General features: G+C 48.9%; 1 protein-coding gene and 1 long non-coding RNA gene across 21 annotated transcripts in view; one reads left to right on the plus strand and one right to left on the minus strand.

The window, feature by feature from the left end:
* The first annotated feature begins 110 nt into the window (after positions 1–110).
* Positions 111–4,728, plus strand: LOC119470936. Its single transcript, XR_005199911.1, has 3 exons — positions 111–294; positions 3,779–3,861; positions 4,647–4,728. It is a non-coding gene; the product is annotated as an uncharacterized LOC119470936 (long non-coding RNA).
* Positions 4,729–5,308: 580 nt separating this feature from the next.
* DTNB (dystrobrevin beta) overlaps positions 5,309–25,331 on the minus strand; it is a 310,883-nt gene continuing 290,860 nt past the window's right edge. For 7 of the 20 annotated variants that reach the window (XM_017527155.2, XM_017527133.2, XM_017527208.2 and 4 more), the window contains 5 exons: positions 15,776–15,935; positions 14,871–14,960; positions 11,350–11,403; positions 7,361–7,394; positions 5,318–5,626 (listed from right to left, as the gene is read on the minus strand). In XM_017527155.2, the coding sequence (XP_017382644.1) occupies positions 7,390–7,394; positions 11,350–11,403; positions 14,871–14,960; positions 15,776–15,935 (309 nt within the window). In that variant the 3' untranslated portion in view covers positions 5,318–5,626; positions 7,361–7,389. Of the gene's footprint in view, positions 5,627–7,360; positions 7,395–11,349; positions 11,404–14,870; positions 14,961–15,775; positions 15,936–25,331 lie in introns of all 20 variants that reach the window. The other 13 variants (XM_017527193.2, XM_017527179.2, XM_017527164.2 and 10 more) reach the window with 6 other exon arrangements.

Raw genomic sequence — 25,331 nt, forward strand, 5'->3', positions numbered from 1 at the left:
AGACGGGGTTTCACCATGTTGACCAGGATGGTCTCGATCTCTTGACCTCGTGATCCACCCGCCTCGGCCTCCCAAAGTGCTGGGATTACAGGCGTGAGCCACCGCGCCCGGCTTCCACCCTGGCTTTAAACCCCACGGTTTGCAGTTCGGCTCCAAAGGCCTCCCAATGACCCCAATCTCATTCCTCTGGACTCAACCATGATGGCCGAAGGCAGAAGATAAGCTGGACTCTTGGAAGCCGACACCCCCAGGGAAATTCCATCACCCGCCCAGAGCACTGTAGACTCAGCTGGGGTAAGGGTGGGATGGGGGAAGGAGGGTGGGGCTGGGGCGATAAGAGCCTTCTGGGGTGGAGGAGGCTGTCAGTGAGGCCAAGGCCCACGCCTGGGGTAGGCGCCGGGTGAGGGGGTGGGATCGGAGGGGAAGGTCATCCGAAGCCCTGGCCCTGGCCCTGTCTAATGGGTCTAATGGGATATCCTGGTGGAAAGCAAGTGGGGATCTAATTAGGGTAAAATCCAGGGCTAATGAGCTGTGGCAACAACGGGACAAAGGAACGATTCCCACAAGCCCAGGATGTGGCTCCATTCTGCCTCCTTCCCGGCTTCCTCCCCCAGGTCTTCGGCTTCCTTCCTTCCCTCCCTGGCCTCACACCTGCCATGTGTCCGCTGTGTCCCAGTGTCCACAGCTCCCCCTCAGCTCCAGCTCCGCTTGTCTTCCCATCCCATTCATCCCCTTTCCCTCTCCTCTGCCCCTGGTTCTTCAGCCCACGTGTCCCTGGCATCACCCTGCGGTTCTCTGCCTGCCTCATTTCTTTGTTCTCTCCCTCCAGGAGTGGGAAGAGCTGGGCTCTGGGCTCCCAGGGTAGGCTGGGTGGCAAAGGGTGAGCCCGGGATGGTTGCCTAGGCAATGAGGAAAGTAGGGCAAACACCAAGCAGCAGTCAGGAGGAAAGAGGCGCCCACGGGGGAAGGGACTGCGTCCCAGCCCGGAGGCCTCATTGCTAACCCCCAACCCCACTGTCCCCAGCCTGGCTCATGCCCAGGAGCTGGTCCCGAAGGAAGCTGGGGTGTCTCTGCAGGAGCTCCTGCCAGACTCCCTCACAGCCACATCTGCACCAGGTCCTTGGGCCAAAGCGATTCCGGGGTGCCTTTGTCCTCAATGCGTGGCCCAGGGTGTATCCTTCTTCCAAAAGACCAGCCCATCAGGGCAGCCCTGGGAGAGCAAACTAGCAAGGCAAAGGAGGGCAGGGTCCTCACCAGGGCAGCACCCTGCTGTTTCTGAGCTGGGAAGCAAAGGACATACTTCTTGTTGGCACCCATGGCCAACAGGTTTTGTGGAGGAGGCAAGAGGAGCTGAGGGGCCTGCTCTGCAGGAAAGGAAGAAGCCTGGGATTGGGTAGAGCTGTGGGGAGGACTTCCAGATGCTTCAGATATGGGACCTGGGCTGAACCTCTTCAGTGAGGGCAAGGGGTGCCTGGCATGCAGGAGGCCTTTCCAGGTGGGGAGGGAAAGAGACAAGGTGACTAAGGTCTCGGGACCACACCATGGTGGTGAGGACAGTGTTGAGGCCTCAACAGAAAGCCTGATGGGTTACAGGTGCCCTTCAGGCTGGAAGGCAGTGGTGGGGCAGACAGCTGCCCTGTCTTGAGTTGGGCGCTGAGCCTGAGGCCTTGCTGGACTCCAGAGAGGCTGTGGTCTACACTGCCCCGGTGAGGGGCCTGGCCAGGGTGTGCCCACACCATGCTGTGCCCTGAGGACGCTCTGCCCTCCCCAAAACGGGGTACGCTTATCTGCCTGTGCCGCTATACTACCCCCAGCTTCAGGCCTATGAACTCCACCTGGGGGTGTGGCCATGGCTGTGGGCCAAGCTTCGGACAGGTGTTTCTGCTACCTGGTTGAGGACTTGCTGGGGCTGGCTGAGGCCATCACTGACTTCGTGGTAATCAACTCCACAGCCAGCAGTGAGCTGGGTCCCAGGGGACTGTAAAACCTCTGTATGTTGTTCGTTGTGACTCTTGAACTCACAGGACACACCCCTGCGTTCCTCGGGTCCCACTTCCCAGTCTCCTCTCCCACCCATGAGCCCGAGGACCCATCCTTCTAAGCCCCTAGAACAGATTGAGTAGAGAGCACAGGCTTTCCTACCCTGGGTGCCTCCCTTTGCTCCCACTGTCCTGGTCTGGCGTGTGCACAGGGAAGCCCCGTTCCTCCAGTCCCACCCCTCACTATAGTTACGATTCCAGACCAGGTTCCAGCCTTAAGCGCTAAGACCCTGCAGCCAGTGAGGCCTGAAGGCCTCAAGAAGGGGCTTCATGCCCAGCACACAACTGGTGCTTGTGAAGCATCTTCTTGAATAAGCAACAGTCCCACCTCCAGCCTGCGAGTCCCTTCTGAATCTCCACCCTTAGCAATGATAGGCTCCATTTACTGCAGAAGCGCAAGGATGGCTGCCTGGTGTCTGTCTCAACACCTGCCCCTACCTCCCTCCCCAGCAAGCAAGTTCTCGGGACCCTCCTTAGAGATTTTCAATTTTCAACATGAAAGCACAACCCATTCAAGCTGTCACAGAACTGGTAGACTCCTGCTTTTGGAATTGGTGAAATGATTTGACAGCCATTTCTTTTATGTCATAGTCCTACCCCAGCTGTCCCCCCTTGGAAGTAGGAGGCAGAGGGAAGAGGGAGCCAGTGTCTTCCACCTGTTTGCAGATGCACCCATAGAGGAGGCAGGAGAGATTCCAAGTCCGCTACCTACAGAGCCCTGGTTTCCCAAGTGAGGTTAGGTGCAGAGAAGGCATCAGTCCCTGTGATCTGCTACTTTAGCTGGGGAGGCCTGTAACGTCAAATTACTAGGTTCTCTAGTAATCATTTCCCTGTTAAAATAACACCCATGGGAGATGGAGCTTCCGGTAGGCTGAAGCAGCCCATCTCGGCCTGAATGTTGTTTTGTGAGGAAGATGGTATTTGCATCCTGTGGAAAGCATCTTGGTGTGGAAGCTCTGGCTGCGGGGGTTAGGTGCCTGTTACACCCCCTCTCCTCTGTCGTCCCTCCCGAGCCAGGCAGGCCTTCAGCACCCTCTGCACTGAGACTCTTGACTGAGAAGGGACCCCCTCAGCTACTGGGCCTCCACGATGCTGGTCTTCTGTAACTTACAGGCCTGGCCTCCATGCTGCCCCACCTTCATGTTGGATAGTCTTTATTGATTGCTGGGGACCAACACTAACTTAGGCTGAGATCCACATTCCAGCACACATCCCCAGGGCTCTTTTTCTTCTTTTGAAATAGACGGCTGACTCTGGCCTTTCTTCACTGATGGGCAAGGGCTTCCTGCACTGCTTTGCTTTCTTGTTCATGAAAGTGTCGACCGGTGGATCTCACAGTATGGTCTTTGGACCAATGGCACCACCATCACCTGTGAGCTTGTTAGAACTGCAGATTCTCTGGCTCTACCCAAGACCTGCTGAATCAGAGACTTTGGAGGTATGGCTGTGCTATCCATATTTTAACAAGTCCTCTGGGGGATTCACATGCATCCTTATGTCTGAGAACCGCTGGTGTGGTATACTACCCAGGAGCCCTGAGTAGGACACCTCATTTAGTTTTCCGATCCACACAAGGAGAATCTGTCCAAGCGCACTAGGCTTGTGGCTAGAGTGTCTTCCCAAGGCAGGCAGGCTGCCTACCTCCCACTCGTCCAGTGTGTAACCCATCAGCTGACCCCTGACAGTGCTGAGGCCAGACTGGGAATCCACTGAATGCCTCATGAGCTCTTTTCTTCCAGAAGGTGCAGCAGGAATCAGATGGCTGTAGGCATTGCCATAGCAACTGTACCCCTCCGAAGCTCTCATGGGCTGCAGAAGCAGAGTAAGCAGCGCGTAGTATCTGCCAGTGGATGTAGCATCACCAGCAGATGAGAGGGGCTGTGGAGGGAAGAGGAAGCTCAGGGTGGCCAGGACTTATGGACAAGAATTCATTGGAGCTGTTGCTTCCTCAAGACCCATGATGCATTTGGTAGTCCTCCAGTGGTCTCCGGCACTGCAAAACAGTGCCAGCCTAGCCTGTGGCTGCATAGCAGCCTGGGTCACCCAGGAGTCAGTGATGCTGCAGTCTCTCAAAAGACCGTGTACCTCGGTTAAATTGGGCTGCTAAGTGGTCACAGAGCAATTAAGATGGAAGTGCCCATCTTCCTTCTGTGATGAACACCTGTGTTCCTCGCCAGGGCTGAGGAAAGCGATCCAGTTCCAAATGTCTGATAGGGATCTGGGTCCTAAAGCAGATGCCAATAGTCACAAAGGAGCTCGGGGCTTAGGTAATGGTGGGTATTCTAGCTCTCCTAGAAATCAACCTTAGCAGGAACCGGTATCACCAGCATGTACCTGGTACTTGAATGCTGGCCCCAGAACTGAAGACCTGCAGAGTCAGCAGGGGCTCGGGCAGAGAAAAGGGCCCCATGCCCTTGGCAAGAGGGATCCCTGCTTGCTTGGAGGCCGGAGAGGGCCAGGGTGAGTGGAACCCCATGGGAAGTTTGGGGGGACACAGTGCCAACCAGTGGGAAGATGAGCTGTGATGGAGAAGAGACAGGTGGAGAAGAAAGGATGGAAGGAGTGAACACCTGGCCCTTTTATTTTATCCTGACTGCTCCTTGCCAGGCTTCCCTGGGACTCCATCTGTGTGCGGCCAGGAGTTGATCCCACCGGCTCTGCACAGTCCTCCTCAAAGCCAAGGGCAGGGGTCTGCAGAGGTGGGTGGGCGACGCTGGGGAGCCAGCTGTGGGGATTCTCGCTTCATTACAGTCGCTGCCCTTTATAAATATTTATAGCAGTTCTTCTGCTAAAAATAACATCCTGGAGCCCAGGGAGGAGGAAAAAATAAATGAAAATCACCGGGAATGGGACTTGATCACGTGTGCCCGAGCCGAATGGACCCCCTAAAGCGAGAGGCTGTGAGCAGCGCCCCTGGCGGCGCGCCCCCTGGCGGCCACGGAGTCCGCGGCGCAGGGAGTCCCTCCGCCCTCTCCGAGGAGGCCCAGCCGGGCTGCGGCGCGCGGAGCGGTCTCCGCCCCTCCCTCCCGGGCTGCAGAGCGGCGGCTTAGCTGGGGCCGGCGGAAGCCTAACCAGTGTGAGGCTATTTTTAGCACCACGGCCAGGGTGTGAATGTCTACAGAGCCGAGCAGGGCCTGACGCTTTCTTTGCACGATAGAAGAAACCTGTTGGTTTTTAAAGGGCAAAGGTAAGGAAACTTGTGTCCCCACGTTCGGAAGCACCCCACGTGCTGGCCAGACGCCAGAAAGAGTTCCATCAGGTCACACACACACAAGAGCTTGGTGCTTTTTCTTTTCTCTTTTCAACCTCCAGGTAAATTCCTGATGCGGAGATGAGCCCATGCCCTGAGGGGAGTGATGAAGGTGCTAGTACATGCAGGGCTGTGCAGGGGAGGCCCACCAGCTGTGCCGCGCAGCCCCTCCCCGCTTCCCACCGGTTCTGCCTCCCCTCTCCCTGGCGGGTGGAGTGACGTCTGGCAGCCTGCAAGCCTGGTCCAGGTGTGCGGTGGAAAGATGGAGAGGAATGTGCCTCTGGGGAAGACCTTGCCTTCGCCATGTCGGCGCCAGCTTGCTCCTTGTCCTCTGTGCCTGTGGAAGACACACTCACCGTTAGTCACCGGCACTACCAGGGTTGGGGCAAACGCTGCTAAGTCTGCTGTGACTGGGAGGCCGTGCGGGGAGGGGTTGCTAGGATGCTGCGCACCTTTCCAGCGCTGGGGTAAAGGGTGGTACCTAGGGTCCCCTGCCATCATTCTGAAGGGTCAGGAAATGTTTCCGCGGAAGAACTGGGTTCACAACGCAAGGTTTGGCATGGGGTGGTTTCTTGAGAATTGTGGCCCTGGAGAAGGGCAGGGAGGACTGAGGTGTGCTCATGCAGATAGGGAAGGGGAAGCCTCAGCTCCAGGCCAGCACAGTGCAGACCTAGGCATCCAGGGAACCATGGCGCCAGAGTTTTATGCTTTTAGTGTGACTCTCGACTGTTGGTGTTTCTCATCACCCCCGATGTGGGTCAGAGAGGACAGGATTAGGAGGCAGAAGACCCGCCTCCAATTCTGCTTCTGGCATGGAGCTTCTGGTGTGGGAGTTTGGTTTCCTCCATATGCAATAAGGCGGTGGGGCGCATGGCCCTGCCACGTTCCCTTGCACCCCAGTTCCTTCTGCCCCGGGGAGAGAGGGGCTCTGGCAGCCTCCTGCAGGGCGAGTCAGTTCCTGATTTCCCTCCTCGGCTGCCACGGCCTAGGCTTGCTTGGCAGAGGGCCTTGCCTGAATGTGTACAGTGAGTTCAGGGAGAAGCCTCTTTCCAAGGCCCAGGGGCACTGTGATTTCCAGGGCAGCAACAGAATGTGCGTAGCTCAGGTGCTGCCCACCCCTCAGCTTGCATAATCCTGAATCAGCACAGGCAGAGGCTGGAGGGGCCCCGGCGAGCGGGCAGAGCCCTTCAAGGGCCTGGCTCAGACGGGGAAAGAGGGCTGAGAGAGGGCCAGAGGCTATTCCAGGATGATGCGACTTGGGAGGGCCTGAAAAAACTCATTTTCTGGATTGTGGGGCTAGGGTTCCGGCTTTTTCACCGGAGGAAGATGCCTAATTTTTAAAAATAAGAAGTGGGGGAGGGGGAGGGAAGACAAGATTTTCAAATGGAGAAGTCTGATATCTTGGCCCTGGGACTAGAAAGAGTTAAGGTGTTGCGCTGGAAAATGGGAATGACTAATTCCTAAAGGCAGTGAGCATCTGCCGCTGGGGCAGCCTGCACTTTTCTGCATTGCTTCTTCAGGAAGTGAGAAGGTGCAGCTTGCAGGCACCGCGGGGAGCGCCTTGGTCAGCCTTGTAGTCAGTGTGATCATGTATGAATCAAGTGTCCGTGGCTCAGGGGCTGTGACTGGGTGCAGTGCCGGGTGGCAGAATCCAGGGATGCACTGGCTATGGTGTGGATCCCAGGAAGGAAGTGGCCAGTGGCTTCGGAAAAGAGGCATGGGAGGCAGTGCTCCCCAGGGAGGTGGCCTTGCTCAGCATGCTCTGTTTCAGCTGCCGGTGTTGGGTCTGCCAATGCCGTCCCAACACAGAGGACGCCAGGCCCATACCCAAGGACCAGGCCTGCAGACGTGCTGTGCAAGATGGGACACAGCCTAGAAATAGGGCAAGGCGGGTACATGGCTGGGCTGGGCAGAGGGAAGGTACAGTCGGGCTCTTTGAAGAAAATTCTAATTGCATCTTCACCTGTTAGGATTGCTGTGGCTTGGGAGCTGTGACTGCAGAAAGGGAGGGGAAGGGAAGATGCTGAGGAGGGAGGGCAGGGCCGTGGGGAGGCAGGGACTCTGTACTCACCTGAGCTTCCTCTGTGTCTTGCTCCTCTGCTAACCTGCGGCAGCACGGGCAGAAACAACACACTGAGGTCACGGCCAGGCTCTTCTCATGCCTCAGACTGTCTCTAGGGGCTTCCCTGACCCACCCACCCCACGGGCTTCCTGGCTTCTCCCCTGTTACCTTCATGTTGACTTTTCCCACCCAGGTATGAGAGCAGGGTAGAGTCCTACTTTCTACAGCTGTAGCCCACATGAAGTAGCCATGCAAACAGATGCTTCTCAGGAGAAGGAAAACATTTAAAAAATGGAACCAAAGCTCCTCCAATCCAGGGAGCAGTTCCGTTAGCGGGGCAAAGCCCACGCAGCTCTGGAAGGTCCCCAAGGGAACATGACTATGCCGTGGGTGAGGGCGGTCCCCTCCTGCAGATGGTCGCAGGGCTGTGCGCTTGCTCAGCCGAGGCTCCAGCACTGCCTGCCCCTCCCGAGCCTGCTCCGTTCTTGGAGGCCACTGCTGCCCAGACTCGCACCAGGGCTCTTTATGGATGCAAACTGGATTTATGGCACCCACACTGGGATGGCAGGGCCTGGGAGGGGAGGCTCTGAGGGACACAGGAGCATAACATGAGGCTCTGGAGGGGTGGAGATGTTGTCCTATGAGGGAAGTTGTGTTAGTCTGTGCTTTTGTGTGTCTTGGTTACACTTCTCTGAGGAGGTGCAAAGGAGGAAGGGTACCCCGATGGAGCAGAAGCATTTCCTCAGGATGCACCCAGACAGCCGGGGTGAACAGGGAGAGGCGTGAGGCAGGGGTGAATATGGTGGGGAAGTTCAGCTTGGTCCAGATTCTTCCAAAGTCCCATTTGACTCTTACGGTTTTCCCATCGAGCAGACTGTGCTTGCCTGACAGTGCCGACCAAGTTCTGTTTATATCATGTCAGCATGGCTTCAACCCCAGAGAAGCAAATGCACTCTCTTTACAGTGGACGGTTAGACCTCTGGTGTCCAAGTGACTGCAGTCAGTTCTAGGTATGTAAAATTTCAGGCCTAGCTCGTGGCAGAGAATCAGAAGGCCCACCATGAAAACAGTCTTATAAAAATGCCCATGTAAGAGCTGCATTGTAGTTTCAAGGACATATCCTAGGACCTAAATAATGTGGAGAGCCAAGCATAAAAAACACTACCATCTCTCACCACTGACTCTTAGCACTCTTGGCTTTAGGGATGACACCAGAAAGTCATAGAAATAAAAATTCAGGCATTCCCATAAAAAGATTTCACATAGACAAACAGACATTCTGGTACATGCACTGAAAGACAGACAAGGAGCTCTAAGGGCAAGAGGCACAGAAAGACAGAAGATGGGGACAGGGCAGTGCAGGTGCAAAGACAGCGCTCTGGAGCCTGGAGGGTCCAGGCAAGGGAAACGCGGTCTGACCCCCATGTGAGGCGTGGCCCATACTCAGACCGGAACCAGGATAAGGGCTGGAGTTCATGGCCAGGGCCAGGCCTCAGGGGCTAAGCAGAGTCCTAGGTTTGCTTTGGGGGAGTGAAAGAGACTGAGGAGAGACCTCAGTGGGAAAAAGCCACTGGGGAAGGGAGGGGCAGGGGAAGGGAGGCCAGAGATGCAGCTGTTACGTCTTCAGCCAGGAACATTCCACACCAACGCTGGGATTTGGGTGGCGTGTGTGTGTGTGTGTGTGTGTGTGTGCGCGCGCACGCACGCATGTGTTCGGAGCGTGTGTTTGGAGCATGTGTTTACACCAGTGTAAATTTATCTGTGTATCTCTTCACCTCTTGCCCTCCTGCCTTCTTTCTTGTCTGTGTGGGGAAGTCAGTTGTTTGTATATTTCTATGAAGCATCTCTGGATGTCTGAAACACTACTGCTCTCTAGTGTGACCTTTTATTTATTTATTTTTAGGGACAGGGCTTTGCTCTGTCACGCAGGCTGGAATGAAGTGGCATGGCTCACTGCAGCCTTAAACTCCTGGTCTCTGCCTGCCAAGTAGCCAGGACTACAGGTGTGTACTACCACATCCGGCTAATTACTTCTATGTTTTGTAGAGATGGGGTCTTGCTGTGTTGCCTAGGCTGGTCTTGAACTCCTGGCCTCAAGTCCTTCCAGCCTCAGCCTCCCAAAGTGCTGGGATTACAGGCGTGAGCCACCATGCCCAGTCTGGTCTGACCTTCTGGCGTCCATGCCAAATACGTCATTCTCATCAATTCACTGGTGCTGTTGTCCACTTCCTCCCAGGTGTAGCTCAGACTCACAAGATGATTTCAGAATCTGCAGAATATTCTTCCTCTTCTCTGTTTCTTCCTCAGCAATTTCAGTGTCCTTGCTGACAAGTTCCTTGCCCCCTGAGACTCCAAAGACCTCCCTCTCTTAGCCACACCAGCCCCAATGGGCCAACGCTCCAGACCCCTGTCCCAGGGGTTTCCCTTCCTTGTCACAGCTTCCTTACCTGCCTCTCCCACTTGACTTCTTTCTACCCTTTCTTAGACCACTCTGCTTCGCTTTGTCTGCTAGTTCTGCTCAGACTAAAGTACGGGCACTGGAGTTAAACTCAGGCTGTGCCATCATCACCTGGCAGGTTCTTTCACCCTCTGAGCCTTGTTCAGAATTCCTCCGTGGGAGGGCTGGGGTCGGCTCCTCCTCATCCTTTCTGCTTTCCCTACCTTCTCCTCCTTGGGGTGACCAGCCATTCCATTTCTCTCCCCATAAGGTACTGTCTCATCACCCCATTTATTTCTGTTTACTAATTGACCTCCTACTAAGTGCCAGGTGCAGTTCTAGGCAGTGGGAACACAACATGAACAAAACAGACTAAAATCTCTGCCTTGGGGAGCTGGCATGTAGGAGGAATCCAGCAACCAACATATTAACTCATGGCAGAATGAACATCTAACCCTCAAATGCCCAAAGAGAATCTTGTTTTCTGTTCAGTATAACATAGAAGGATGAAGATTAAGAGCAGGAAGTCTGGAGTCAGAAAGACCCAGTTCAAGCCTAATCTCTGCCTTTTTTTTTTTTGAGACACAGTCTCTCTTTGTTGCCCAGGCTGGAGTGCAGTGGTGCAACTTCGGCTCACTGCAACCTCCATTTCCCGGGTTCAAGGGATTCTCCTGCCTCAGCCTCCTGAGTAGCTGCAATTATAGGCATGCACCACCACACCTGGGTAATTTTTGTATTTTTAGTAGAGACAGGGTTTCACCACGTTGGACAGGCTGGTCTCGAACTCCTGGCCTCAGGTGGTCTGCCCGCCTCGGCCTCCCAGAGTGCTGGGATTACAGGCGTGAGCCACTGGGCCCGGCCTAATCTCTGCCATTTAACATGAACATGAGCAGCATCTCTCTGAGCCTGTCTCCTCATGGGTGAAATGGAGATACTGGAAATGTCTCACAGTGTTGTTGAGGATTAGATGATATCATCACACATGAAAATCATTCCGCGCACGTCTTCCCAGATGTCATGTATGAAACAGGTTTGATACATAATGGAACAAGGAAGGAATTACTGTCCTTTGCTGACACCTTCCCTTCTTGCTTTTATTCTTCCATGAAGCCACGAAACCGTTTGGCTATTCTGGCCAACAAGAATCTCTTCCTTTTCAGAAACACTTTTTATACTTATATGTCAGCATATAAGTTTTGTGATTAGCTTTTTTTGTCACTTCATTTTATCTACTATTTATTTTGCATTTTTAGTTTTGTTTTCTTAACTAGATCATAAACTTCTAGTCAAGGGGGTCACGTTTTATGTTTTACTTGTATCTACTTCTGTATCCCAACAACCTATCCCAGGATGAGGAAATCAGGAAGCTTTTGTTGATGAGTTGACATTACCACCTGGAAGGTGAAACCTGTCAGATGAGGAAAGTGGGCAGAGGGAACTTGGGTCTGGAAGCTTTGGGAAAGGCGGTGGCAGGAAGGAATGTAGAAACAAACTGGGGGGCAGTTCATCCATGGGCTCTGGCTCCCCATTCAAACTAGGAGTCCTGTTGAGCTGCCTTTACCTCTGTCTTTCCCATTCTGCATCTTCTCCTCTTCTTCCTCTGCACCTTCCTCTGCTGTGAAAACAAGTCCAAGGAGGCCAGTGACCCTTCAGCACAGTGCAAGTACAGAAGGACGGGGAACAAAGCAACTGCTGAGGCTTGGGAGGAAACCCTAGCTAAGCTCCTGGCTGCAGGCCCCCAAGGGTGCTTCCGCTCCGCAGTCTGCACCTGCGTGGCCCACGCCCAGCACTGCTGAATAGGAGCCGGTGAGCCGGGAGCCCACAGGGAGCAATGCAGTCACATCACTCAGCTTCCTGACCGGGCGGGGGTGGGGGGGCGTGTGCCTCTGTTCTATGCCTGTCTGTCCTCAGGTGGTGACAACCAGGGAGACGTCTAATGTCTTGTATTCAGGTTTAAGAAAGCAACCATAAAATATATTGTGGGGAATACCTAGATCACCACGGGGTTCTGTAAAAAAAAAAAAAAAAATCCAGGTGTTTTAGTGGATGATAAACGTACAGTGACCACACAGTGCAGAGTGGCGACGTGGGAAACACTAATGCTGTCTAAGGCGCTTTTCCAGGCGCCCACTCCAGAGTGTCACAGATGCCCTGTGGTCTGCAGGGAAAGGAGTCCCCGTGATGGAGAGCAGGGTGCCCAGCCCTGGGTGTGCACTTTAAATAGGGGCCTTGGAAAATGGCCACATCCTGGTGTGATCAAGCAGGCTGGGAAGAGTAAACCATGTCATGTTTGGGAAGGCTGAAGAATTGGGTGTAGCTGTCTAAAGAGAAGTCTAGGGAGGGTCATGTCATCTGCCATCCAACCCATGAAAGGTGAGCCTGTAGAGGAGCCACTGGGCTTATCCTGGGTAGCCTTAGAGGAGGGGACAGGATAAATCGGTTACAGAAAGGCAGATTTTGGCTCCCCACTAAGAGAACTTTCCAGTGACTAGAGTTGGTCATGAATGAACTCGCTGGAAATACTCAGGGAACTGTTGTACTGGGTGGCAAGTTGGATTAAATGACTTCTAAGATCCTGTCCAATTCTTTTTTTTTTTTTTTTTTTGAGATGAAGTTTCGCTGTTGTCACCCAGGCTGGAGTGCTCATTGGAACCTCCACATCCTGAATTCAAGCAATTCTCCTGTCTCAGCCTCCTGAGTAGTTGGGATTACAGGCTCCCACCATCACACCTGGCTGATTTTGTATTTTTAGTAGAGATGGGTTTTCACCATGTTGGTCAGGATGGTCTCGAACTCCTGACCTTAGGTGATCCACCCACCTCGGCTTCCCAGTGCTGGGATTATAGGTGTGAGCCACCACGCTGGCCTTGATTCTTTCCGATTCTAGGATTCCATTATTCCATTATAAAAAAACTTTATAAATATGAGGAGTACAAGCTATGTATATATACTGTGTATACACTGTATAGAATATATGTAAAGATAATCTTAATATGTCCTCTCACTGGAACAAAAACCTGTAGTCACGGTCAAGGAGATAGTAAAGACATGTTGGTGTTGGGTGAAGCTGTTCCATTCATTGAGAGACTGGCACCCTCACATGTAAAGGGCGTCTGTGTCTGCATGTTAGAGCATACTCTGCCACGTGTGGCTGTGGTCCATGTCTACCTACAGGCTTCAGTGACTGGGAGGACAGCATGAGGGAAAGGGGCCTCATGGGACTCTGGCTTTGATGTCTTGTCCTGGAGGGGAGTAAGATCTCTGGCTTAATGCTCTGAAGACCCAATTCTTCTCTGAATTCCCAATTCAAGCTGCACGACCTCAGGCAGACCACTTTCCTAAGAAGCACACGCTACATTTCTACAGTAAGGGACTGGACGATATGCTCTCTAAGGTACCTTCCATATTACACTACATCATTTTGTTGAAACCGTCCTCTCCTACAATGAGAGACTGCTGAGTATTCCTTTCAACTTTTAATTTTTGTGACGGTATTTGGTCTCTATGTGCCTTATGGTATTTGATGACCTCTCACCCTAGCACGATGAGCGCAGACGCCACTTATTTTGCATAATCTCTAATAAGTGGCCATGAGGTACAAGTGTGGTTAATTTCCATGGCCCAAAATTCCCTAAGAAATTTCCTCTAAAAGTGGGATTTCTGGCATCTGTTGGAGCTCTGTTAGGGAAAGTGCCTTCCAGTCACCTGTAAGCTCACCCTGAAGGCTGTCACCTGTTGTGTTTATGTGTGTGGAGGGGGTTGTACTTCTGATAGGGGCTGAGAAACGGTGCTAGAACAGAGAGGGTGGCACCATCAAACAGGAGAAGCAGCATCTGACCTTGACTGGAAAGACCAGCGTGGGCCACACACTCCTTTTTGTCTGTATGAAAAGAGGCCAACATGAGAGCAGAGCTGGGGCCCTGGCTGGTCCCATGACAGCCCTAACTTTGTGTGCCTTATCCTACCAAGGGCTGAAAAATGCCCAAGGCTTGCCTTCCCTGAGAGTGTTTGAATAAGTGTATGTGTTTGAATGGTCCATGGAAAAACTGCCTTACATTTTTATTTAAGAACCCTGTTAAGCTAATTCAAAGGTATTTAAAAGCGCTACATTAGGTGGAAAGAAACAAAAGAGAGCCATCAGTGTGAGTGACCCGCTTAGGAAGGGAAACCACTAGTTTAACACAAAATGCGGAAACCCCACCGCTGTGGAATCATTAGTGATTCCTGGAGATAGGGTGATACGGTAATGGCCTTTTACTTTCTCTCTCTTTCCTGGTTTTTATATAAGGTGATATGCCCCGAGGTAAAGGTCTTTGGGAAGTCACTGAAGTGGCGAAGTGATGGAGAGACTGAGAAAGAAGTCACAGGGCCGGGTGTGGTGGCTCATGCCTGTAATCCAAGCGCTTTGGAGGCCAAGGCGGGCGGATCACCTGAGGTTGGGAGTTTAAGACCAGCCTGGCCAACATGGTGAAACCCCGTCTTAATTACAAATAAAAAATAAAAAAATAAAAATAAAAAAGAAGTCACAGATGAGCAGAACACAAGGTGCAGAAGAGGCGACAGACTCAGGTCATGAACTTGAGGTGAAATCAGAGCCTGGTCACGGACAAAAGGAGGGAATAGGTTTCAAAACCAAATGAAACAGGAGAGAGCAGAAAGGCAGCAGGGGAAGGTCCAGAGCTTTCCTGGCTGGTTCGGCTCCAGACCTCCAGGGAAGCTTCAGAATGAGACGGTCGGTCAGGCCTAGGGAGAGAGCGGCTGTGGACGAAGCACAGACGGAAGATGAGTTAAGTAAGGAAGGAGCCTGACTGCACCTAAAGGTCTGGATTTCTCTAAATTCAGCTCGTTCCACAAGATGACTCCTAAGATAAGCCTGAATGTGCAATCGCCCCTATGCGATCCTGTGTGAGAGGCTCCCTGGGTGGAGACATCCAGTGTGTTCCTAGAAGGCAAAGTTGGGTAGTGAGATGGGGTGGTGTGAGCTGGGTGGTGAGGTTCTGCCAGCGCTGGTGGCGAGGAAGTGAGAAGGGCATGGGCAAGGAAGGGGAGGCCGGGAAGCTGGGTGGGAGCTCTGGGTTTCACCTGAATGGAGCTCCTTCACCAGGGATGACATGGTGTTGGTGATGGAGTCAGCTGCCACCAGCAGGTCATTGCGGAGGTTTCTCCTCGTACCTGAGGAGAGGCAGAGCAGATGGGGATGCAGTGTGGGTGGGCATGGGGAAGAGATGGTCAGGCAAACGCCTCAGTTCTGCCAGGCCCGAGGACACAGGTGTGGAATACCTAAGGGGAGATGGGGCCGCAGCCGCTCCACCCACTCCCAGGCACATCGGGGACAGTAGGCACTGATCCACTGGTCCCCATCCCTCTGCCCTCTCCACCTGGGCAGCAGTATCCCGTCAGTTCCACGCTTTGGGGTCACCACACAATTAAGAGCTGGGTTCCAGAATAAGCAACCCACCAAGGTCTTCCTCAGCCCTGGGGGTGGGGGGCTCTACTCTCCACCACCACCACCTCCCCTTCTCATCCCCAGCCCCCGCAGGACTTCCCTCTGAACCCCTACCCAACTACTTAATACTGCTGGCCACCAGCTCCTCCGATGGCCCCGGCAATGCCATGCACACTGTGCTTTCAGCACGGTCCCAGGTACAGTGCCTGTTACAGTCCCTTCTAGGCCAGCAAATTATTCCATCCAATTCCTCTGGAGGAGACAAAGCCCAAAGGACAAAGCACTTCCCATAATCCAGAAAAAAGGGCAGAGAACCCCAGGAGGCCTGTTCTTGGCACACATTGGAAGCCTGCAGCCCTCCCGCTGGAGACCAGCCCGTCTCACGAGAGGGGGCCAGCACCTGACTTATTTACACTGTCGGTGAAAATCTGATCACTCAAAGCTAAGAGCACAGAAAAGAAATGGAAAAAGCCTCAGCAGGAATCTCATCCATGTTTCCAAAACCCTTCAGCTCTCAGCAAACTCTGCTGCAGAAACTCACCTTGTGCGAAGGCCTCCTGCACGTCCCCCCCGACTCCGCTTAGCGAGTCCTGTGGACAGTGGGTGGGGGTGGAGCCGGCAGACGTGGAGCGGACAGGCATGGGCATCGGGCGGCTGCCTCCGTGGGTGGGCGATGTATGTGGTGACCCTGTGGCCTGAGCCTGGAGATTCAAAGAGAAAATACGTTATCGCAAGTACCTGACCTCTTTGAGGAAGGAAGAAAGTCCTTTTTCTCCATCAACTGGAGCCAGCCAACGGGCCTCAGAGTTCAGTGGTACAAGATCATATTTGAAAGGAAGGAGTCAGGCTGCCTCCAAGACTGCAGAGAAGAAGAAAAGAAAAAAACGAAGAGGGCGTGAAGGGCAGTTGGTGGGAGAACATCATAAGAACAGACCAAGAATGGCAGGGAAAGAAGAGGCTGGTACAGAGGGGCAGAGGGCTCTCAGGAAGACACAGTGAGCTGCGTAGCTGGGCCAGGCTGTAGAAGGGCTTGGCTTCCAGAGTGGGAAGTGACACACAAACGACTTTCATTTTATTTGCAAACACATTCATGTACACCTTCTCATTTGACAGCCCCAGCAACCTGTGAGTGGAAAGGGCGTATGCGTGTGTGTGTGTGTTTGTGTGTGTGTGTGTGTACGTATTTTTATGTGTATATATATATCTTTTTTGGAGACAGAGTCTTGCTTTGTTGCCCAGGCTGGAGTGCAGTGGTGCGATCTCAGCTCACTGTAACTTCCACCTGCCGGGTTCAAGAGATTCTCCTGCCTCAACCTCCTGAGTAGCTAGGATTACAGGCATGTACCACCACAGTGGGCTTTTTTGTATTTTTAGTAGAGACGAGGTTTCACCATGTTGCCCAGGCTGGTCTTGAACTCCTGGGCTCAGGCAATCTGCCCGCCTTGGGCTCCCAAAGTACTAGACTTATAGGCTTGAGCCACCACGCCAGGCCAGGGCATATATTTTTATATGCATTTTATAGAAGGAGAAGAATGGAAAGAGTGAGAGCGTTGTATCAGGCCACACAGTTCGCCAGTGGGAGGCATGGGAAGAAGCTCTTGACTCCGGGGGTGGCAGTGCACACTCTGTAGGCTGCGCCCCCACTTCCCCAGGGCATGCTCTGAGTGTGTGGGAAGCTCAGCTGCAGGGCTGCAAGCAGGGCCTGCCACACGCACTGTACATGCACAGCAAGGCTGTCCAGGGCCGCCCCATGGAGACAAGGTAAGAAAAGTCGCGTGGTAAGCAGACACCAAGCTTTCCTTGGGAGGCCCTGTTAGAGTTGTGGAGAAAGTTTGGAGCAATGGGATAAAATAAATAAATAGGAGAAAAGTGATTAAGGGCCGCCGAAAGAGATGTGGGCTCCGCAGCTCTTCAGAACGATAGGAACAGCGTGTGGAAGGTAGACTAGGGTTTTTTGTGGAAGCAAAACTGGAAAAAATATAAGCCAAGTGTGAGACTGAGTTCAAATGAAGATAGTTATCCTTCTGGGGATCCAGCTCAGAAACCCCACATACAGACAGAATTGGCCCTGAACAGGTGGACAGGCTGGATGCACGACATCCCAATGCAGTGCTTCAACGGTGTGGCCGCCAAACGCAACAGAAATGGATTTTCTCTGTGGTTCTCACTTTGAATCGTGTGTGTGTGTGTGTGTATGCGTGTGTATTTTCAGAAGTTAAAAAAAATACAGAATACTAAAAAGTACAACATAATAAACCACCCACCCCAAATTGGTAACTGTTCATATTGTCAAATGTATTTCAATCTAAGAAGATTGCAGAGCAATCTGAGGACCGCTTTGACCATCAGTTCTTTCCTCTCATCCCTTCAGAGGCAACCATTATTAAAGATTTTGGTGTGAAACTTTTAACCTATATGTGCATATATAACTATGAATAATAAATGATATTTCATGCTTTTAAATTTTGCATGAATGATATTGTACTGCCCATATCACCTTGCAATTTGCTTTGGTCACTTAGCATGCTTTCTGAGATCTTTCCATGATACAAATAAATATGAACTAAATCAAAATGGATCATAGTAACTACAAGAGCTAAAACGAAAATGGATCATAGTAACTATAAGAGCTAAAACTATAAAACGTCTCAAAGAAAACACCAGAAAATTCTGTGACCTCGGATTAGGCAACGATTTTTTAGATATCACACCCAAACCATGATATGTAAAAACAAAACAGAAAAACTGGCTTTCACTGAAATTTTAAGAAGTGGTGTGATCTCGGCTCACTGCAACCTCCATCCCCCAGGTGCAACTGATTCTCCTCCTTCAGCCTCCCGAGTAGCTGGGATTACAGTTGTGTGCCACCATGCCCAGCTACTCTTGTATTTCTAGTAGAGACAGGGTTTCACCATGTTGGCCAGGCTGGTCTCGAACTCCTGACTTCAGGTGATCCACCCGCCTCACCCTCTCAAAGTGCTAGGATTGAAGGCGTGAGCCACTGAGCCCAGCCAAACTTCTGCTTTTCAAAAGGTACCATTAAACAACTATGGACAAATCAATTCAGAATGAATCAATAACTTAAACATAAGAGCTGAAACTATAACATTCTTAGAAGAAAACATAGGGGAAGGCTTTTAATCTTGGATTAGGCAATAACTTTTTAGATATGACATCAAAAGCCCAAGCTATGAAAGAAAAACTAGACACAGTGAACATTATCAAAAGTAAAACTTTTGTGCTTTGAAGAATACCATCAAGAAGGTAAAAGTCAACCCCCAAAAAGGGAGAAAATGTTTGTAGATTATATATGATACATGATCTATAGCTAAAATATATAAAGAACTCTTACAACTCAATAATAAAAGGACAAATAATATTTTTAAATGGGCAAAGGATCTGAATAGACATTCCTCCAAAGACATATAAATGTCCAATAAGTACATGGAAAGATGCTCAGTATTATTAGACATTAGGGAAATGCAAATCAAAACTACAATGAGACACCACTGCACACCCGCAAGGATGGCTATAATAAAAAAGACAAGTGGGGCACGAATGTGGAGAAATTAGAATCCTAGTATACTGCTGATAGAAATGTAAAATGGCCATCAAACAAGTCTAAGTAAATTTAAGAAAACCAAAGTTATATCTAGTACTCTATCAAACCACACTAGAATAAAATTGGAAATCAACTCCAAAAGGAACCCTCAAAACCAGGTAAAAACATGGAAATTAAATAATCTGCTCCTGAATGATTGTTGGGTCAACAATGAAATCAAGATGGAAATTTAAAAATTCTTTGAACTGAATAATAGTGACAAAACCGATCAAAACCCCTGGGATACGGAAAAAGGGGTGCTAAGAGTAGAGTTCATAGCGTTAAATGCCTACATCGAAAAGTCTGAAAGAGCACAAATAGACAATCTAAGGTCATACCTCACAGAACTGGAGAAACAAGAACAATCCAAACCCAAACACAGCAGAAGAGAAATAACGAAGATTGGAGCAGAACTAAATGAAATTGAAACACACACAGTAAAAATACAAAAGATTAATGAAACAGGCTGGGCGCAGTGGCTCACGCTTGTAATCCCAGAACTTTGGGAGGCTGAGGGGTGGCTTACTTGAGGTCAGGAGTTCGAGACCAGCCTGGCAAACATGGTGAAACCTGTCTTTACTGAAAATACAAAAATTATCACGGTGTGGTGGTGGGTGCCTGCAATCCCAGCTACTTGGGAGGCTGAGGCAGGAGAATCTCTTGAACCTGGGAGGTGAAGGGTGTAGTGAGCTGAGATTGCACCACTGCACTCCAGCCTGGGTGACAGAGGGAGACTCTGTCTCTAAAATAAATAAATAAATGAACCCCAAAGCTGGTTCTTTGAAAAGATAAAACTGATAGACCACTAACAAGACTAACCAAGAAAAGAAGAGAGAACATCCAAATAAGCTCAATTAGAAATGAAACAGGAGATATTACTACTGATACCACAGAAGTACAAAAGATTATTTAAAGCTACCATGAACATCTTTACAAGCATAAACTGGAAAACCTACACTGAGCATGGTGACTCACGCCTATAATCACAGTGCTTTGGGAAGCCGAGGTGGGCGGATCGTGAGGTCAGGAGTTGGAGACCAGCCTGGCCAACATGGTGAAACTCTGTCTCTACTAAAAATACAAAAATTAGCTGGGTGTGGTGGTGGGTGCCTGTAATCCCAGCTACTCAGGAGGCTGAGGCAGAATTGCTTGAACCCGGGAGGCGGAGGTTGCAGTGAGCCAAGACTGGGCCACTGCCCTCCAGCTTGGGTGACAGAGCAAGACTCCATTTAAAAAAAAAAAATCTAGAGGAGATGGATAAATTCCTGGAAATATACAACCCTCCTAGATTAAACCAGGAAGATACAGAATCTCTTAACAGACCAATAATAAGCAGCATGATTGAAATGGTAATCAAAAAAAATTCCAAAAAAAAAAGTCCAGGACCAGATGGATTCACAGCTGAACTCTTATCAGACATTGAAAGAAGAATTGGTACCAATCCTATTGATACTATTCCAAAGGATGGAAAAAGAGGGAATCCTGCATAAATCATTCTATGAAGCCAGTATCATCCTAATGCCAAAACCAGGGAAGGACAAAACAAAATGAAAGCTACAGACCAATATCCCAGATGCAAAAATCCTCAACAAAATACTACTGAACCAAATCCAACAGCATCATCAAAAAGATAATCTACCATGATCACGTGGGTTTCATACTAGGGACGCAGGGATGGTTTAACATATGTAAGTCAATAAATGTTATATACCACATAAACAGAATTTAAAACAAAAATCACATGATCATTTCAATAAATGCAGAAAAAGCACTTGACAAAATCCAGCATCCCTTTTTGAGTAAAACTGTTAGCAAAATTGGCATAGAAGGAATTTTAATGTAATAAAATTTTAGTGTAATAAAAGCCATCTATGACAAATCCACAGCCAACATTATACTGAGCAGGGAAAAGTTGAGAGCATTTCCCCTGAGAACTGGAGCAAGACAAGGATGCCCACTTTCACCACTTCTATCCAACATGGTACTAGAAGTCCTAGCCAGAGCAATCAGACAAGAGAAAGAAATAAAGGGCATCCAAATTGATATAGAGGAAGTCAAACTGTTGCCATATGCTGATTATATGATCGTCTACTTAGAAAATCCTAAAGACTTGCCAGACGCTGTGGCTCATGCCTGTAATCCCAGCTCTTAGGGAGGCAGAGATGGGAGGAAAGCTTGAGCCCACGAGTTCAAGACCTGCCTGGGCAATATAGTGAGACCCTGTTCTCCACAAAAAGGAAAAAAAAAAAAGAAAAACCTAAAGACTCATCCAAAAAGCTCCTAGAACTGGAAATGAATTCAGCAAAGTTTCAGGATAAAAAATTATTGTACACAAATCAGTAGCTCTGCTATACATCAATAGCAACCAAGCTGAGAATGAAATCAAGAACTCAACCCCTTTCAGAATACCTGCAAAAATAAATAAATACAATATAATACTTAGGAATACACCTAACAAAGAATATGAAAGACCTCTACAAGGAAAACTACAAAACACTGCTGAAAGAAATCATAGATGACACAAACAAATGGAAACACATCCCATGCTCATGGATAGGTAGAATCAATATTGTGAAAATGATCATACTGTCAAAAGTAATCTACAAATTCAATGCAATTCCCATCAAAATACCACTATCATTCTTCACAGAACAAGAAAAAACAATCCTAAAATTCATATGGAACCAAAAAAGAGCCCACATAGCCAAAGCAAGGCTAAGCAAAAAGAATAAATCTGGAGGCATCACATTACTCAACTTCAAACTATACTATATAAGGCCTCAGTCACCAAAACAGGATGGTACTGGTATAAAAATAGGCACATATACCAGTGGAACACGATAGGGAACCCCAAAATAAAGCCAATTACTTACACTCAACTGATCTTTGACAAAGCAAACAAAAAACATAAAATGGGGAAAGGACACCCTATTCAACAAATGGTGCTGAGATAATTGGCAAGTCACATGTGGAAGAATGAAGCTGGATCCTCATCTCTCATCTTATATAAAAAATCAACTTGGGCTGGGCGTGGTGGCTCACACCTGTAATCCAAGTACTTTGGAGGCCAAGGCGGGCGGATCACCTGAGGTCGGGAGTTCAACACCAGCCTGACCAACATGGTGAAACTCCTTCTTTAAAAAAAAAATCGCCAGGCGCGGTGGCTCAAGCCTGTAATCCCAGCACTTTGGGAGGCCGAGGCGGGTGGATCATGAGGTCAAGAGATTGAGACCATCCTGGTCAACATGGTGAAACCCCGTCTCTACTAAAAATACAAAACATTAGCTGGGCATGGTGGCACATGCCTGTAATCCCAGCTACTCAGGAGGTTGAGGCAGGAGAATTGCCTGAACACAGGAGGTGGAGGTTGCGGTGAGCCGAGATCGCGCCATTGCATTCCAGCCTGGGTAACAAGAGTGAAACTCTGTCTCAAAAAAAAAAAAGGAAAAAAAAAATCAACTCAAGATGGATCAAACCCTTAAATCTAAGACCTGAAACCATAAAGATTCTAGAAGATAACATTGGAAAAACCTTTCTAGACATTGGCTTAGGCAAAGATTTCATGACCAAGAACCCAAAAGCAAATGCAACAAAAACAAAGATAAACAGATGGGACTTAAACTAAAAAGCTTCTCCACAGCAAAAGAAATGATCAGCAGAGTTAACAAACAACCCTCGGAGTGGGAGGAAATCTTCACAATTTACATGTCTGACACAAGACTAATATCCAGAATCTATAAAGAAAACAAATCAGCAGGAAAAAAACAATCCCATCAAAAATTGGACTACGGATGTGAATAGAAAATTCTCAAAAGAAGATATACAAATGGCCAGCAAGTATATGGAGAAATGCTCAAATTAGGGAAATACAAATCACAACTACAATGTAATACCACCTCACTCTTACAAGAATGGCCATAATAAAAAACTCAAAAAATAATAGATGTTGGTTTGGATGCAGTGAAAAAGGAACACTTTTACACTGTTGGTGAGAATGTAAAGTAATACAACTATTATGAAAAACAGTGTGGTGATTCCTTAAAGAACTAAAAGTAGGCTGTGTGTGGTGGCTCACACCTGTAATCCCAGCACTTTGGGAGGCCGAAGTGGGTGGATCATGAGGCCAGGAGATCGAGACCACTCTGGCCAACATGGTGAAACCCCAGCTCTACTAAGATACAAAACATTTGCTGGGTGTGGTGGCATGCACCTGTAGTCCCCGCTACTCGGGGTCTGAGGGAGGGGAATCACTTGAACCTGGGAGGCAGAGGTTGCAGTGAGCCAGGATTGCACCACTACACTCCAGCCTGGTGACAGAGCGAGACTCTTATCTCAAAAAAACCCAAAAAACCCAAAAAACTAAAAGTAGATCTATTGTTTGATCCGGCAATCCTATTACTAGGTATCTATCCACAGGGAAGAAAGTTATTATACAAAAAAGATACTTGCATACACATGTTTATAACAGCACAATTTACGACTGCAAAAATATGGAACCAGCCCAAATGCCCATCAATCAATGAGTGGGTAAAGAAAATGGGATATATACACCATGGAATACTACTCGGCCATGAAAAAGGAATGAAATAATGGCATTCACAGAAACCTGGATGGAACTGGAGACTATTTTTCTAAGTGAAGTAACTCAGGAATGGAAAACCAAACATTGTACATTCTCACTGATATGTGGGAGCTAAGGTCTGAGGACAAAGGCCTAAGAATGATACACTGGACTTTGGGGACTCAGGGAAAGGGTGGGGTGTGGTGAGGGATAAAAGATTACACACTGGGCACAGTGTACACTGCTTGGATGGTGGTGCACCAAAATCTCAGAAAACACCACTAACACACTTATTCATGTAACCAAACACCACCTGTTCCCCAAAAACCAGTTGAAATTTAAAAAATTAAAAAATTTTAAAAAAGTTTATGTATCATATAATATATACATATTTATAGATATATAAAATCACATAATATACATGTATATTTATATACACAAATATATCAATCACATAATATACATAAATATTTATAAATATATAAATATAGTTATGTATATAAATATTTATATGCATCTCTCTAACCACATCAGCATCAGTTTCTAGCAATAGCAAATATTCAAAATCTGTGTGACAAAATCATGATTAAACAAATTAATACATGAATAAATCATTGCAACTGATTTATAGGTATTGCTCATGTAATTGGTAAAGCTTCCTGTGAGCAAGGAAGCTAGGTAAAAATTTATGTTGTGAATAAAGCACTAGAGATGGAATTTGCATTCTTATTTCAGTATTTTCTTTGAGTAAATAAATTAATCCTTCTGAATCTTAGTTTTCTCTTATCTAATATGGAATATTATAAAAAGATGAACAGCATAAGTTTAAAAAATGTAGAATTATACATAAGAATTATACATAAGAAGCCCTAATTAAATATTCCCTCCCTCCCTCTTGAAGACTGGTGCTAGGACAACTCACAATTGCAAAAATACCGAACCAGCCCAAATGCCCATCAATCGAGTGGATAAAGAAAATGTGGTATATGCATACCATGGAATACTACTCAGCCATAAAAAGGAACAAAACAATAGCATTCACAGCAACCTGGAAGGAATTGGAGGCCATTATTCTAAGTAAAGTGACTCAGGAACAAATAGAAAACCAAACATTGTATGTTCTCATCCATAAGTGGGAGCTAAGCTATGAGAACGCAAAGGCATAAGAATGATACACTGGGCCGGGCGCAGTGGCTCACGCCTGTAATCCCAGCACTTTGGGAGGCCAGGCAGATCAGAAGTTTGAGACCATCTGGCCAACATGGTGACACCCCATCTCTACTAAAAATACAAAAATCAGCTGAACGTGGTGGTGCACACCTGTAGTCCCAGCTACTTGGGAGGCTGAGGTGGGATAATCGCTTGAATGGAGAGACAGAGGTTGCAGTGAGCTGAGACTGCACCACTGCACTCCAGCCTGGCAACAGAGTTGAGACTCCATCTCAAAAAAAAAAAAAAAGATATACTGGTCTGTAATCCCAGCACTTTGGGAGGCCGAGATGGGCGGATTGCTTGAGGACAGGAGTTCGAGACCATTGCCAATATGGTGAAACCCTCTGTCTACTGAAAATACACAAATTAGCCAGATGTGGTGGCTCATGTCTATAATCCCAGCTACTTGGGAGGCTAAGTCAGGAGAATCGCTTGAACCCAGGAGGTAGAGGTTGCAGTGAGCTGAGATCGAGTCACTACACTGCAGCCTAGGAGACAGAGCAAGACTCTGTCTCAGAAACAACAACAAAGAATGATACACTGAACTTTGGGGACTTGGGGGAAAGGGTGGGAGGAGTGAAGGATAAGACTACACATTGGGCCGGGCGCAGTGGCTCAAGCCTGTAATCCCAGCACTTTGGGAGGCCGAGGCGGGTGGATCACAAGGTCAAGAGATCGAGACCATCCTGGTCAACATGGTGAAACCCCGTCTCTACTAAAAAT

Source organism: Cebus imitator, unplaced genomic scaffold (genome assembly GCF_001604975.1).
Source record: "Cebus imitator isolate Cc_AM_T3 unplaced genomic scaffold, Cebus_imitator-1.0 Scaffold1, whole genome shotgun sequence".
NCBI classification, from domain to species: domain Eukaryota; kingdom Metazoa; phylum Chordata; class Mammalia; order Primates; family Cebidae; genus Cebus; species Cebus imitator.